The 15,371-nt window shown below is 45.7% G+C and overlaps 1 protein-coding gene across 1 annotated transcript in view; it reads left to right on the plus strand.

The window, feature by feature from the left end:
* Window positions 1-7,782, plus strand: part of LOC134673481 (protein jagged-1b) — a 36,286-nt gene extending 28,504 nt beyond the window's left edge. The window contains exons 4-14 of the mRNA XM_063531476.1: window positions 33-93; window positions 175-659; window positions 769-1,145; window positions 2,765-2,891; window positions 3,038-3,166; window positions 3,420-3,533; window positions 3,615-3,710; window positions 3,794-4,306; window positions 5,128-5,381; window positions 6,047-6,400; window positions 7,180-7,782. Coding sequence (XP_063387546.1) covers window positions 33-93; window positions 175-659; window positions 769-1,145; window positions 2,765-2,891; window positions 3,038-3,166; window positions 3,420-3,533; window positions 3,615-3,710; window positions 3,794-4,306; window positions 5,128-5,381; window positions 6,047-6,400; window positions 7,180-7,776 — 3,107 coding nt within the window. The 3' untranslated portion in view covers window positions 7,777-7,782. The remainder of the gene's footprint in view (window positions 1-32; window positions 94-174; window positions 660-768; window positions 1,146-2,764; window positions 2,892-3,037; window positions 3,167-3,419; window positions 3,534-3,614; window positions 3,711-3,793; window positions 4,307-5,127; window positions 5,382-6,046; window positions 6,401-7,179) is intronic.
* The last annotated feature ends 7,589 nt before the right edge of the window (window positions 7,783-15,371 follow it).

Below are 15,371 nucleotides of genomic sequence, written 5' to 3' on the forward strand. Positions count from 1 at the left end.
CTTCTTCACTGGCCCCGTTGTCTTTGTTGCAGCTGTATGCAAAGAGGGCTGCCATCCAACTCACGGCCGCTGTGATCGCCCCGGAGATTGCGAGTAAGTTTTCCATTGCGTTATGCACGTACGTCTCATATATTATATCGTCTCATATTGTTATAATTTGTTGCGTATTGGCAGCTGCCGGCCCGGATGGCGCGGCGCGCTGTGTTCACAATGCCAGCCTTACCCGGGCTGCAAGCACGGCTACTGCAACGGCTCCTCTTGGGACTGCACGTGCGACACCAACTGGGGCGGCATCCTGTGCGACCAGGACCTCAACTACTGCGGCACCCACGAGCCCTGCCAGCACGGCGGTACATGCGAAAACACCGCTCCCGATCAATACCTGTGCACCTGCGCCGAGGGGTTCTCCGGGGCGGACTGCGAGCGGGTGGACAACCCGTGCGCGCCGCAGCCGTGCGCGCACGGAGCGTGCTCGCTGCGCGCGGCGCCGCCCGGCTTCAGCTGCGCGTGCGCGGCGGGCTGGGGCGGCGCGCTGTGCGACCAGGACGTGGACGACTGCGCCAGCCAGCCCTGCGCGCACGGCGCCACCTGCCGCGACCGCCTCAACGGCTTCGACTGCGAGTGCGCGCCCGGCTGGACCGGACCCACCTGCACCGAAGGTACCTAACGCTCCTCTGTTCATTCAACCAGATATTAACTTATTTATTTGCTTGCTGTTTTTCAGCATCGGCCATCCTCCATACCTACGTACCTATATTGTATCCCCAGACGTGGACGAGTGCGCGGTGACCCCCGAGCGTGAGAGCGCGGAGGGCGCGGAGGGCTCGCTGGGCCCGTGCGTGAACGCGGCGACGTGCAGCAACACGCCGGGCGGCTACCGGTGCAGCTGCCTGGCCGGCTGGACGGGCCGCGACTGCGAGTCCAACGTGGACGACTGCACGGGCCAGTGCCTCAACGGAGCCACTTGTATAGACCTCGTGGACGACTTCCACTGCGCGTGCGCGGCGGGCTACGCGGGCCGCACGTGCGAGCGCGACGTGGACGACTGCGCGCCGCGCCCGTGCCGCAACGGCGGGGAATGCGTCGACCTGCTCGACGCCTATCGCTGCATCTGCCCCGTCGGCTTCTCCGGCGTCGACTGCGAGGTGAGCGCCAGCTGCCCGTGACCGACCGCTTTGCTAACCTTTCATCAATCACCTTTATCTATACCCTCATATTGCCTTTTAATATGTGACTAATCTTGCAATATTTTTCCATCTTTAGGCACTTGACTAATCGTAATTTAACTTTCACCATTCAGGGTTGCACTAACTCACTAACGAGTCTTCTGCTTTTTTAGCTGTCCTCCTGCTTTGGAAGGTATTGTCCGGTAAGTGATTACAAAATTATGAGTGTGAGTTTTGTAAATGTTGATGTGTTATGCCTTCAAAATATCACTGTTTTTGTCATTTCACAAAAATAAGGTTTTAATTAATATTTAATGCTTATATCAGCTCAGTGACGACTAGGGTTGCCAGACATACTATAATACCTATACTTTATTTGGCCTACGTATACTTCATAAAATACGAAATCATAACTTTGGATGTAGGCAATGTATTATAAACAACTTTGTATTTTTATAAACAGCATTTTCTAGAGAATTGATTTAATCTTATTGATAAATTAATGCGTTATTTAATAAAAGAAGGGAAGCCTTTTTATCGCTGTCCCGCGCGGCGTCTGTTTTTTTTATGACTTAAATATACCCCCTATAATCTTCTTTGTTTATTGAATAACGGTTAGATTAAATAGTGGATAGTGCGGTTAGTTGGGTATCGATTGACATCGAGTGTGGACGCGGAAACAGTTTAATTTATTTAAAAACAGGTAAGAATCTCTTTCGATATATTTTGGTACGACTACAATGACATTTGTATGGACGCTTAATACGTTGGTACATAGTTGAAATATAATAATAGTTGCAAATATAGTGTTAAAATATATAGTAAAATAAATAAGTGAATCGGTTGTATTGTGTAGGAAATATCGCTAAAAAATATTATTGGCGACATGTCGCGCCATTTGTATGGCGACATTTATAGTGGCATACAAATGTCGACATAGTGTCATACAGATATCTATATAGATAGATACTAATTTCGTCAGGGTCTTATAAATGCAACAAAAATAATAAATAGTGGCATATACATGTTGACACTGCCATACAATGTTGAAAAAATGCCTTATACATGTCAAAAGCGCCTTACAAATGGCTAAATAGTGCCATACAAATGTCGGTTTTTAAACGTCCATATCTTGCTAACTATAAAAAGTACAGAGGTGCCTCGTACAGTATATTTTTTGTTGTTAAAAACCCTTCTTAAAACGATAATTATAAATCAGATTTTTCAAAAATAAAAAATTGTAAAACAAATGTCGAGTAAACACCCTCTTCAAAAGTTGACCCATATCTCAAAAAAAAAACTGGCAACCCTAGTGGCGACCGGTTTGGTCTAGCGGGTAGTGACATAGTCCTGGGTTCGAATACCGGTAAGGGCATTTATTTGTGTGATGAACACAGATATTTGTTTCTGAGTCATGGGTGTTTTTTATGTATATAATAATAATAGTATGTATTTATATATATAAGTATGTATATCGTCGCCTAGCACCCATACCATAATACAAGCTTTGCTTAGTTTGGGGCTAGGTTGACCTTGACTACTTGACTACTTACACAGCTGTGTAAGATATCCCCTAATATTTATTTATTTATATGCAGGATGACCGCGACCACTGCGCGGGTTCGCCGTGCGCGAACGGCGCGCCGTGCTACACCGCGCAGAGCGACTACTACTGCCACTGCGCGCCGGGCTGGACCGGCAAGAACTGCACGCAGTACCGCGACCGTGAGTACCGACTGATTCATCATCACTCCAACATACTGCTAATCTATCCAAATGCTGTTCGAAAGTGCCCGGAAAGCATCACGAAATCTCAAACTAGATACGAACAATTTTATGAGGGCCAAAAGTGAAGGTGTTTGTTTTTTCAGGAGCAGTGGTGGAGAACGAGCCGTGCGTGAACGGCGCGCCGTGCGAGCACGGGCAGTGCGTCCGCGCGCCGCCCGCGCCCGCGCGCTGCGCCTGCGCGCCCAACTACGCCGGACCCACCTGCCAGGAACGTATGTATCAATAAACATTACTTAAATACTAGTAGGTATATAAGTACTTAAATACTATAATTTTATTGATGATCATCGCCGATTTGTCGCTTCTGTTATAATAAGCTAATTTGCAGGAGACTTGCGTATAGTAGGTATTATCCCCCGATAAGTATATGTAATATTTATCATATAAATTAAATTAAATGAAATCACACCAATACGCTTGCTGTACCTACTATCGTAGATTGTCATTGCTTGATAATTGTTGCAGGTGTCGAAGAATGTGTGACGGGCGGGTGCGGCGTCGGAGGCGCCTGCGTGGAGGTGGCAGGCGCACTGCGCTGCGTCTGCCGCGCCGGCTTCAACGGGGCTCACTGCGAACTCGGTAAATATCACCCACCCACCAGTGTTCGCTAGCTTTTGCATCTGTCAACACATGTCGCTCAACACGAACCTTACCTTTCAGAAGTCGACGAGTGCGTGGGCAACCCGTGTCGCAACAACGCCACTTGCATCGATGGCGTTGCAGACTTCACCTGCGTCTGCCGCGACGGATGGACCGGTAAGAAATCATATATCCTTCAATATGCGACTCCTAATACTTTGATTGCTGTTGTCGTTCATGCAGTATTATTTTGCGTACAGGAAAGACTTGTGCGATCCGCGTGGAAGAAGGTACTCGCTGCGTAGACGGATCTTGCGGTAACGGTGGCACATGCGTGCGCGAGGCAGGCGTGTGGCGCTGCGCGTGCCCCGCCGGCTGGGCGGGCGCCTCGTGCGAGAGCTCCACGCCCGCCGCGCTGCCGCCCGCGCCGGCGTGTGCGTGCGCGCACGGCGGCACGTGCTCCACCGCGGGCGCCGGCTGGGCGTGCGCGTGCGCTCCGGGCTGGACGGGCGCGCACTGCGAGCACGCGGTGGACGCGTGCGCGGCGGCGCCATGCCGCAACGGTGGGCGCTGCGTGGGCGGACCGGGCTGGTGGACGTGCGAGTGCGTGGCGGGCTGGGCGGGCCCGGAGTGCGGCGCACGCGTGCCCCCCGCGCCGCCCGCTACGGACTGCAGCCCCGCGTGCCCCGCGCCCGCCGCCTGCGTGCGCGACTCCGACCCGGAGCGGCCCGCACGGTGCGTCTGTCCCCGCGCTGCGAGACGCTGCCTAGAACGTAAGTTTAGCACTAATCTGTCATTTACCGATTCCTTCTTAATCCTTTATCTACTCACTATGTTTTTTCTTAGTTCTCTCCTGCTGTAACAAAAGTTTTGTTGACTTATGACACTGTTAAAATCTATCTTAGCTTAGGGTCATTTTAATAAAATGTTCTTTCATTTGCATATATATGTTATAACTACACACTACATTATTTATGAAGGTAGACCTACCTACTAGACATATATACATAATCATAATCATAATAATCATAATAACCTATATATATGTGCATTATGTATATATTTTTACAGTACATATGGTCCTATTTTCCCTCACTAGTGCGTAAAATATTAGCACTTTTCGTGCGATGTCAAAAGTTGAAAGGGCCATATGTACTGTAAAACGTTGTACGATACACGTGCGAATAGGCAATTCGCAACTCGTCCTCCTTCCTTCCTCTTTTCCTCTCTCTTCCTCTTTTTCGCACTTGTATCGTAAATAACTATTATAATTTTACAGTACATATGGGGCTACTTTACCGCATTTTAGTGTGATAATTAGCACATTACGCAACTATATGTCGAAAATTTAAAGGGTCATATGTAGGTACCAACCTACCAACTGTAAAACGTTGTACGATACATGTGCGAATAGATAATTCGCAAATCGTGTCGTGTCGTGTGTTCGTGATTTAATATATTGCCACTCGTGTAGAATTTATTATTTTTCGCACTTGTATATAGTAAAATGTTCTATTATGTACATACCTATAGTGTTCTGTATTGTTAGGAATTGTTATGGTAAAGGCATATAAATCAATAATGTTCGTTACAGAAATCGCTGGTTTGGAGTTGGACGACGGTTTCTCCGAGTGGGGCGTGGACGAGGAGGAGAGCGGCGAGGCGGGCGCGGGCGGGGGCGGCGGCGGCGGCGGCGCGGGGGGAGGGGCCTGCGGCGTGGACAACGGCACGTGGTGGTGGGGCTGCAACGCGTGCTGGTGCCGCGCCGGGGCGCCCGTCTGCACGCGCCTCTGGTGCGGCCTGCCCGACTGCCTCGCGCCCGGCGCGCAGCCCTGCCGCACCGATGAGGTAATTTAACTTACTGTTTTTACTTATTATGGAGATAATGAATGCACTTCTGTGTCAACAGTACACGAAATCCTTTGCTTTTCGAATTCAAAAAGTTTTTTCTCTCTCTCGTCTAAAAAATAGGTCGCGAAGCGCGTAGTTTATGGTCAGTCAAAAATTAAAAAGTTAGAAACATTGCAGTCTCGATTTTGGGACTGCAATGTTGCATACAAATTCCATTATTTGTCGAGTTCCAAACTTTATAAAAGTTGAAATGACTTATCAAATAAAGGCACAGGCCCATTAAACAGCCAAACAGTTGATTAGTACTGCGACTATTTAGCTATCTCAAATAGGTTGGCGTATTTTTGGCAGAAAAATACACTTCTATTTTTTTATTAAAAAAATCAAAAGGCGGCAAGGGCTTTTTTCTGTGAAAATATATACGTAAGAACGTTGTTTTTGTAAAATATTTCTATGATATTTATATTTCTTGCACCATTTTTGAGAAAAGCACTATATATGACTCGGCTGGAAGGCTACTTGCTGGCTTCGGATTCAATTAAACGGACTCCCAAGGTCGTCCGTTTAAAAAGAATCCTCAGCCTGCAAGTAGCTACTTCCGAGCCTCGACAATAATGTACTAATTCAAACTTGATTGTAATGTTAGTCTCTTGTGTTTTCAGGTGTGCGTCCCAGCGGCACCGGCGCTGTGCCTGCGGCCCGTGTGCGCGCCGCTGGGCGAGTGCCGGCGCGTGGCGGGGCGGCGCGTGGAGCCGCCCGCGCTGCCCGCGCCCGCCGCGTGCTGGCCGGGCGCGCGCCCCACCACCGCCGCAGCGCCCGCCGGCTGCGCGCGCGTGTCGCTGCAGCTCGCGCGGGAGCGCCTCGCCCGCGGCGCGCACGTGGAGCGTGCTTGCGGCTCGCTGCGTCGCGCCCTCGCCGCCGCGCTGGCCGCGCGCGCCGACAACGCGCCGCCTCCGCCGCTGGTGCTACTCTGTGATCTCGCCGTCGACGACGACGATGCACTTGATCTCGCTATTGTAAGTAGTCTCTCTTAAAAACTGATTTACTTTAAGTAAAAGCGCCAAACAACTTGTGATGTGATGATCTGATACCTGTTTCAAAATAATCAAATTCAACCCTTGTACGGACTACATCTACCTACGTACTGCACATTGCCATCTCAGCGAAATTACTTACAATTGAGTAAAGGAATAAAATACGAGTTAGTACACGTTCATCATTAAAACCTATCACGCGACACGCGTTATTATCACTATCACTATCATTCATATCACTATCATTCATAACATAATAAAAATGTTTATCTTCGGCAATATTGTGAGTTATCATTATGTCAAGCAACCAACAGAATATAATTGATGAATGTGACACTAGCAGCTCATACAGTCCTATGTATAGAGATTTTCTCGTAATCCTAGATTTAAATTTCACATCAATTTTTAAAGTCTGTAAAGATATTTACTGGAAACAGCGGAAACCTTTGCTTACATGCAGACTCTACAGGCAGCATATAGTAAAACCACCCACCTATAGTCCAAAAGGTCCCAAGTTGGGACTCCCAACTATGGTCCAAAATTAATTAAACTATCTTCGGTTAGGTGTAACTTTTATTAGAATATCGTATTTTTATGGCGAAATATTTATAAAAATGGACGAAAACACTCGGTTATAGGTATCCAAAAATTACATTAGTACGAAGGTAACTAACTTAATTACATATTGAATTTGAGGACCATCGTTGTGGTACTAGACTATAGTTGGGCGGTTTTACAGCGTAACAATAAAATCGTTTCAGTGGGTCGGAGAAGAAGAAAGCCTGGAGGGCGCGTCGAGCGCCGGCGCGCTGGTCGCCGCAGTGCGCGCGCTGAGCGAGCTGGTGGCGCGGCGGCGGCTGGCGCACCACCCGCTGCTGGGCGCCGCGCTGCGCCTGCGCGTGCCGCACGCGCCGCCGGCGGCCGCCGCCTCCACCGGCGCGCCGGGCCTGCTCACGCTGGCGGCCGTCGTGCCCGTGCTGCTGCTGGCGGCGGCGGGGGGCGCCGCGTTCGCCGTGCGCCGCCGTCGCGCCGCCGCAGTCGAGCGTTCGCGCCGCTGCGACGAGGAGAAGTCCAACAACCTGCAGAACGAGGAGAATCTGCGGCGCTACGCGAACCCGTTGCGCGAGTCTCCGCGCGCGCCGGGCGGGGTGGGAGGTGGCGGCGCGGTGCGCTCGGGCGAGCCGCTGCCGCGGGCGCACTCGCTGTACAAGGCGCAGAACGCGGACGCACGCAACCACACGCCGCCGCGCGACAAGGAGCTGACGAAGCGCGCGCTGCCGCCCGACGCGCCGCCGCCGCCCGCGCCCGCGCCGGCCGCGCGCCACCCGCCGCCGGAGCGCCTCACGGTGCTGGTGTAGTGATACCTGCCGTGCCTGTTGTGTCATATTACACGATACTCGGCTCGGCAGGCTCTAGCTGTAGCTGTACGTAGAGTGAGAGTGGTGACCTCCCGCCGGGACCACGACTGCCGTTGATATTTATTGTGAACGAGTGATGTCGCGATTGTAAATATGTATTTTTGTAAATAATGTTAAAAGAGTGTATTGTGTATGTTTCGAAATGGAGCGAAGAAAATTATATATTTTTGTAAAATAGAAGGTTGTATGTTGAAATAGAAAAATGTCGTTGCAATAAAATGCTCCTGAGTTACCTTTGTTTTATTTTTATAATTGAGAGATGATAGTACCTATATCTGTATTTACAACTCTATTTAATTGTTTTACATAGGTATCTTAGGGTATCTCCACCCCCTTAGTACGTAGGTACTTAAGAACAAGAATTCCGGGATAAAAGTATCCCTCGACTTATGCCAGGATTTCCAGGCTATAAAATACGGAAAATACCTGTGATCCCAATTCCATCAAAACCCTTCGGGCCGTTCTTAAGTGATGGAGAATCAAACATCCAAACTTTCACATTTATTATGAAAGGAGAGAAAAGTTGTATTTTGTACGAATATACTTAGTATATCTAAGCGTCTATATCGTGACAATCTATAAATTACAGATTATAAACGGCAGGGCGTTAGGGATCACATTTTTTATGTTCAACAAAGCTGTTTAAAAGGCAAAATTGTAAACTTTTATGGTAGGTACTTATTTCTGTATGCTTCTGGTCAATAAAGTATATTTGCCCTGGCGTGGATGGCGTTAACTGTTCTTAAAGGCACATTTCTTATGATTTTCAAAGGCTTTAACCACTTGTTCCTTATTAGATCGGTTCTGTATACTAGCCGTGAAAAAGTCACAATGCTAACTTTCTAATTCGTAAAGTAGGTAATAACTTAATGTTAGTATGACCCTTCGTTGGTCTTAAATAAATGAAACATATTTTTATTTTGTTATTGTTTCCATCCTAGTATGCGTGGGACCGCTGCGCCCTCATTCATAAGCTTGGTGAAATTTAATTAATACCTAATTATTGTTGGGTCGTCAACTACTTCTACACATCAAATCTATCTACATGTCACATCTAACATCATGATCTCATGTCATGTCATGTGATGTCATGGTGTCATGTCATGTCATGTGACATCTAGATGTCGACTACGAAATAACGGGCGCTTTGGTAAGAAATCTGATGTATGGAGTTACCACTCTTTCTTTACTTATTATACTCTATGCCAAAACTGACTGCCCACTTTGGAAAAAACGGAACCCTTATGGATTCGTCTTGTCTGTCTGTCTGTCCGTCTGTATGCCACATTTTTCCGAATTTATAAGAACTATACGGTTGAAACATGGTAAATAGTTGTATTCTGTGAACCGCATTAAGATTTTCACACAAAAATAAAAAAAATAGAAAAATACATTTTTTTTTTAAAATACGTCATAAATTGTAGACCGCAATTTTATTACTTGCTGCTACGGAACACTTCATGTGCGAGTCCGACTCGCACTTGTGTTTTTCTTGTTTACTTTAAATTCCTAACATATCCGACAGATGGCACTTTATCATGAGAGAGTTCGAGATAGAACACACTGTTAAGATTTTCTAACAAAACACGACACGATTTTGCCGATACATAGGTTAGGTAAGGTTCGGAGTTAGGTTAGGTTTTGAGTTAGGTTAGGTTTTGAGTTAGGTTAGGTTTTGAGTTAGGTTAGGTTTCGAGTTAGGTTAGGTTTCGAGTTAGGTTAGGTTTTGAGTTAGGTTAGGTTTTGAGTTAGGTTAGGTTTTGAGTTAGGTTAGGTTTTGAGTTAGGTTAGGTTTTGAGTTAGGTTAGGTTTTGAGTTAGGTTAGGTTTTGAGTTAGGTTAGGTTTTGAGTTAGGTTAGGTTTTGAGTTAGGTTAGGTTTTGAGTTAGGTTAGGTTTTGAGTTAGGTTAGGTTTTGAGTTAGGTTAGGTTTTGAGTTAGGTTTGTAGCGATGCTACGTATTTGCCTAGGGGAAATACATGCTTTTCCATACAAGATAACCGGTACAACATGACTGTCGCATTTCCAACAAAATAACATACACCAGAGTATGACACTTATGTAAAACTGTAATGTACCTTCTCAGCTGTAGGTTGATTAGCATATCCTGCCTCCTGGTTAACTGGTTTCGAAGAAACAAGTCTAAAGAGTATGCCACTTGAACGGAACTTGTCACCCAGATTGTGCAGAGGTTGTTGAACCAAACCTGGCTTCACGCATATCAAAATGATCCCCCTGATCTACCCGAACTGCTCAAGTAGGTCACATCCTAATTTAATTAGTATTTTAGAATCATTTTCGGAATTTTTATGAAACATAAATAGCGATTTTGACGGTGTCAAAAGGTTGAAATTTTTGACAGGAGAACTGTCAGAAAGTAAATTAAGCGTTTAGTTACCGCATCGGAAAGAAGGTATTCTGAATGAAACAAGGTAGAAAACGTACGATAAAAATATAATTATTAGTAATTATTATTAACCACTTAAAATATTATAAGTATTAATGAGCATTGATATTTTTTCGAGAGTCATTTGATTTGGAAAAGGTTTAAGTTGGTTTGACGTTTGATGCGTCGATATGGATCGAAACGGAGGGCTGGGGTATTTTTTGGAATCGACGATGGATGTGTCAGTTGGAACTGGGGCTCGCTAGCATTTATACAGCTCCTAATTGAATATCGAAATAAACCGCCTCGCCCCCTTCCGCCGCCTGCCCCGGCCGGTGGAAGATTGGGATATATGTAAAGTGCGCCGTGTGTGTGTGTGTTGTGCGCGAAAAGGGCGTAGCCCACCGAGTGCTTTCCGTGCCGCCGGCGAGCGCAAGCATGGCCGACGGTCGTGTTGCTCCGAGCGCCGTTGCGCGCTCCCTGATGTGCTGAGCGTCGTGGGGACGCTGGTTTTCACCGCAGGGCACAGTTTCCAAGGCCTGTGGACTGTGTGTCGAGCGGTACGGCGTGCCGCCCGGCGAACCCGAGGTGCTTCACACAGGCCTCCCCTTCACTTGCGTGGCCTGTTGACTCCGAGGCGCGTCACGTTGGCGCCACCATCAAGCCGTAGGGCACGGCCTTGACTCGCGAGCCGTGTGTCGGACAGCCTTGCCGCGGTCCGACGATCCCAAGGTATCATCGCGCGGGTCCTTCTTGTGGAACTCCTGAGCGCCGCGGGTTGTTCTCGCCCGGGCTTGCCAAAGCCGGAGCTTGAGGAAAGCCCGCCGCCCACCGTCAGCGATCCGCCTGCTGCGTTAAATACCAGCGGGCCTGTGGATGATAGCTACGTTCGGTACCCGTGAGTGCACTAGACTTTTATCCCAGGTTTTGGCCAAAACCCCGCGTCTCGTCCATCTCGCGATCGTAGATTAAGGTTTACTATAGTGTCACCCCATAACCGCCGACGGTTTAAAGAAACCGATTGTATTTTGAGCAGCGCCCGCCCTAAAGCGGAGTGCATTGTAAGTAGTTAGCGAAGTGTATTAAATTGCATGTCATATATTTGGTTTTATCTTTTCAATATCCTACCAAGTTCCCATTAACCAGGTTAGAATAACAAGAGGACCCTTGCACTCCAAAAGTCCAATGTTTTATTGCGGATCTTATCCGAGGCATCACTCCCATTAATTATTTAAACATTTCAAAAACCTTATTATTTTTTATACACGACAATATTATTTTTATACACGACAATGGCGCCCGAACAAAGCTTAAATTCAATATATAGCCTGGTTACTGTGAGCTTGGGAGAGCGATAACATCAATTTATAAAATTTTTGTCATTTAAAAAACTTTATTTTTAAAAAATTTAGTGAAATTATTTGTTTTAAAAATATAAAATTAATTAATTTGTAAGTTTACTTGTGACAGGGTAGCAAATTCATCAATTATTACAATTATTATTAGGCTACACTATGAATAATTAGCATAGCGCTCAGCCACATATTATTTTTTTCACCATGCTCCATTTGAGAGGTAGGTAATTTATTTTAACACTTCCTGTATAAAGTGAAGTGTTACCAATTTATTATACTTTATTACAGACCCTGACACAAGCAAACCATTTTTTCTACCGACATGCCGGACGGGGAAGGAGAGGAATTTTATGAAGTAGGAGGGGGGGGGATACCTTATCTACTCACCCCTACCCATGCCTAATGCCTCATTGTTTAATACGCGACCATGGGGTGCCGCGTTAGACAACCACCCGCCCGACCCACCCATTTCAAAAGTATTAAAATATTTATTCATTTTTATTTCTCAAACCAACTCAAACTTTTCATTCCGCAGACTTAGTATGATAGACGAGACACTCTAAATTTCTTTGTTTTTGACTTATTCGGTTCTAAATAGAACTATTTTATAGAACTTAAATGTTCATATTATTTGTTTTTATTTTTTTGAAATTTGAGGAAATTGGTCTTAGAATCAACCTCAATTTCAGCTATCTTAGCATAGCATTTTTTTTAAAGTTCTGCTGAAACATGCACCATTTGTATTCGCTAAAGGTAGGGACATGTTGTCGAACGGCATGCTGCATTCCATTTGGAGTAGTATTCCTGATTCGTCACATAACCTCCGAATTTCCGACTGCTAGAGCAAACCGCTTTGTAGTTAAGGTAATCTGAAAAAAATCAGTTACCATTTAATTTTAAAGCATTGGTTCAGTGACATTATGCTCAATATTATATTTCACAAGGTGTATTTTCAAGTTAGTAACTTATTTTTTTATTCGGGTGAACTTAGGTAACAACCCATTTTTTTGAGTACGCGTACCTCCTTGACTCATTTGGTCAAGATTTGTTTCAAGCATTTCCTAGGAAAACAAATTTTATAAGTAACTACATACCCTAAGGGCCCAGGGTGACTCAATTATGGTGGATATAATACACTAAGTAGGACATGGAAAAGAAAACCAAGTTTTTCTTTTTCAATTAATGCAAGCCCATTGGCTGCATATTGGAATTTGATTTAAGTGCGGGTTACAAGTAGCTTCCACTATTGCTAGTATAAGTAATAAATAAAAACTACCAACTAGTAACCACATTATATTAGGGTACTAGTGGCTTTGTATTTGTAGGAATATAGGCATAGCAGAGCATGCTATAGTAAAACATAACTATTAGTATATCAATAGGTAGCATTACATTAGGAATAGAAATACATGTAATATACTAATTAATTAGAATAAATTAGCCTAATCAAAGATAACTAATATTTTTGTTAGCATTAAAAGATATCAATTAGCCTCAAAAGGAGAGTTAGCTCATTATTAACTATAGCGACTACATTATACAACTTAAGACTATTTCAAAGGAAATCTAGGTTATATTTTTTAGTTGAGTAGCAGAAACCACAGTGTGGTGGCCACACGCTGTGATTTCTAATGTGAAACACGTGATAGTCATGATCTGACCACAGCATAGTGTTAAAAGGTATACGTCTACGTTATAGTTCTAGAACATAACATAGGTAAATTAAAGATAAATATTAAGTGGCATGCTAAATAAATGAGTCTAGGTTTAGTGTCAAACGATAATAAATATGGAGCGCATGTATATGTCCGCATGTATAGTTAACGTCCTACTGGACCAGATGATTTTTTGGGAAAAGATTTTTTTTTCTCCGGTTACCCCGGCTGCTTCGGTTAAGCGGCGCTTAACCTCTTTGCCGAGAGAGGGGATATTGTAGCGATGCTACGTATTTGCCTAGGGGAAATACATGCTTTTCCATACAAGATAACCGGTACAACATGACTGTCGCATTTCCAACAAAATAACATACACCAGAGTATGACACTTATGTAAAACTGTAATGTACCTTCTCAGCTGTAGGTTGATTAGCATATCCTGCCTCCTGGTTAACTGGTTTCGAAGAAACAAGTCTAAAGAGTATGCCACTTGAACGGAACTTGTCACCCAGATTGTGCAGAGGTTGTTGAACCAAACCTGGCTTCACGCATATCAAAATGATCCCCCTGATCTACCCGAACTGCTCAAGTAGGTCACATCCTAATTTAATTAGTATTTTAGAATCATTTTCGGAATTTTTATGAAACATAAATAGCGATTTTGACGGTGTCAAAAGGTTGAAATTTTTGACAGGAGAACTGTCAGAAAGTAAATTATGCGTTTAGTTACCGCATCGGAAAGAAGGTATTCTGAATGAAACAAGGTAGAAAACGTACGATAAAAATATAATTATTAGTAATTATTATTAACCACTTAAAATATTATAAGTATTAATGAGCATTGATATTTTTTCGAGAGTCATTTGATTTGGAAAAGGTTTAAGTTGGTTTGACGTTTGATGCGTCGATATGGATCGAAACGGAGGGCTGGGGTATTTTTTGGAATCGACGATGGATGTGTCAGTTGGAACTGGGGCTCGCTAGCATTTATACAGCTCCTAATTGAATATCGAAATAAACCGCCTCGCCCCCTTCCGCCGCCTGCCCCGGCCGGTGGAAGATTGGGATATATGTAAAGTGCGCCGTGTGTGTGTGTGTTGTGCGCGAAAAGGGCGTAGCCCACCGAGTGCTTTCCGTGCCGCCGGCGAGCGCAAGCATGGCCGACGGTCGTGTTGCTCCGAGCGCCGTTGCGCGCTCCCTGATGTGCTGAGCGTCGTGGGGACGCTGGTTTTCACCGCAGGGCACAGTTTCCAAGGCCTGTGGACTGTGTGTCGAGCGGTACGGCGTGCCGCCCGGCGAACCCGAGGTGCTTCACACAGGCCTCCCCTTCACTTGCGTGGCCTGTTGACTCCGAGGCGCGTCACGTTGGCGCCACCATCAAGCCGTAGGGCACGGCCTTGACTCGCGAGCCGTGTGTCGGACAGCCTTGCCGCGGTCCGACGATCCCAAGGTATCATCGCGCGGGTCCTTCTTGTGGAACTCCTGAGCGCCGCGGGTTGTTCTCGCCCGGGCTTGCCAAAGCCGGAGCTTGAGGAACGCCCGCCGCCCACCGTCAGCGATCCGCCTGCTGCGTTAAATACCAGCGGGCCTGTGGATGATAGCTACGTTCGGTACCCGTGAGTGCACTAGACTTTTATCCCAGGTTTTGGCCAAAACCCCGCGTCTCGTCCATCTCGCGATCGTAGATTAAGGTTTACTATAGTGTCACCCCATAACCGCCGACGGTTTAAAGAAACCGATTGTATTTTGAGCAGCGCCCGCCCTAAAGCGGAGTGCATTGTAAGTAGTTAGCGAAGTGTATTAAATTGCATGTCATATATTTGGTTTTATCTTTTCAATATCCTACCAAGTTCCCATTAACCAGGTTAGAATAACAAGAGGACCCTTGCACTCCAAAAGTCCAATGTTTTATTGCGGATCTTATCCGAGGCATCACTCCCATTAATTATTTAAACATTTCAAAAACCTTATTATTTTTTATACACGACAATATTATTTTTATACACGACAGGTTAGGTTTTGAGTTAGGTTAGGTTTTGAGTTAGGTTAGGTTTTGAGTTAGGTTAGGTTTTGAGTTAGGTTAGGTTTTGAGTTAGGTTAGGTTAGGTTAGGTTAGGTTAGGTTAGGTTAGGTTAGGTTAG

This window comes from Cydia fagiglandana, chromosome 18 (genome assembly GCF_963556715.1).
Source record: "Cydia fagiglandana chromosome 18, ilCydFagi1.1, whole genome shotgun sequence".
NCBI lineage: Eukaryota > Metazoa > Arthropoda > Insecta > Lepidoptera > Tortricidae > Cydia > Cydia fagiglandana.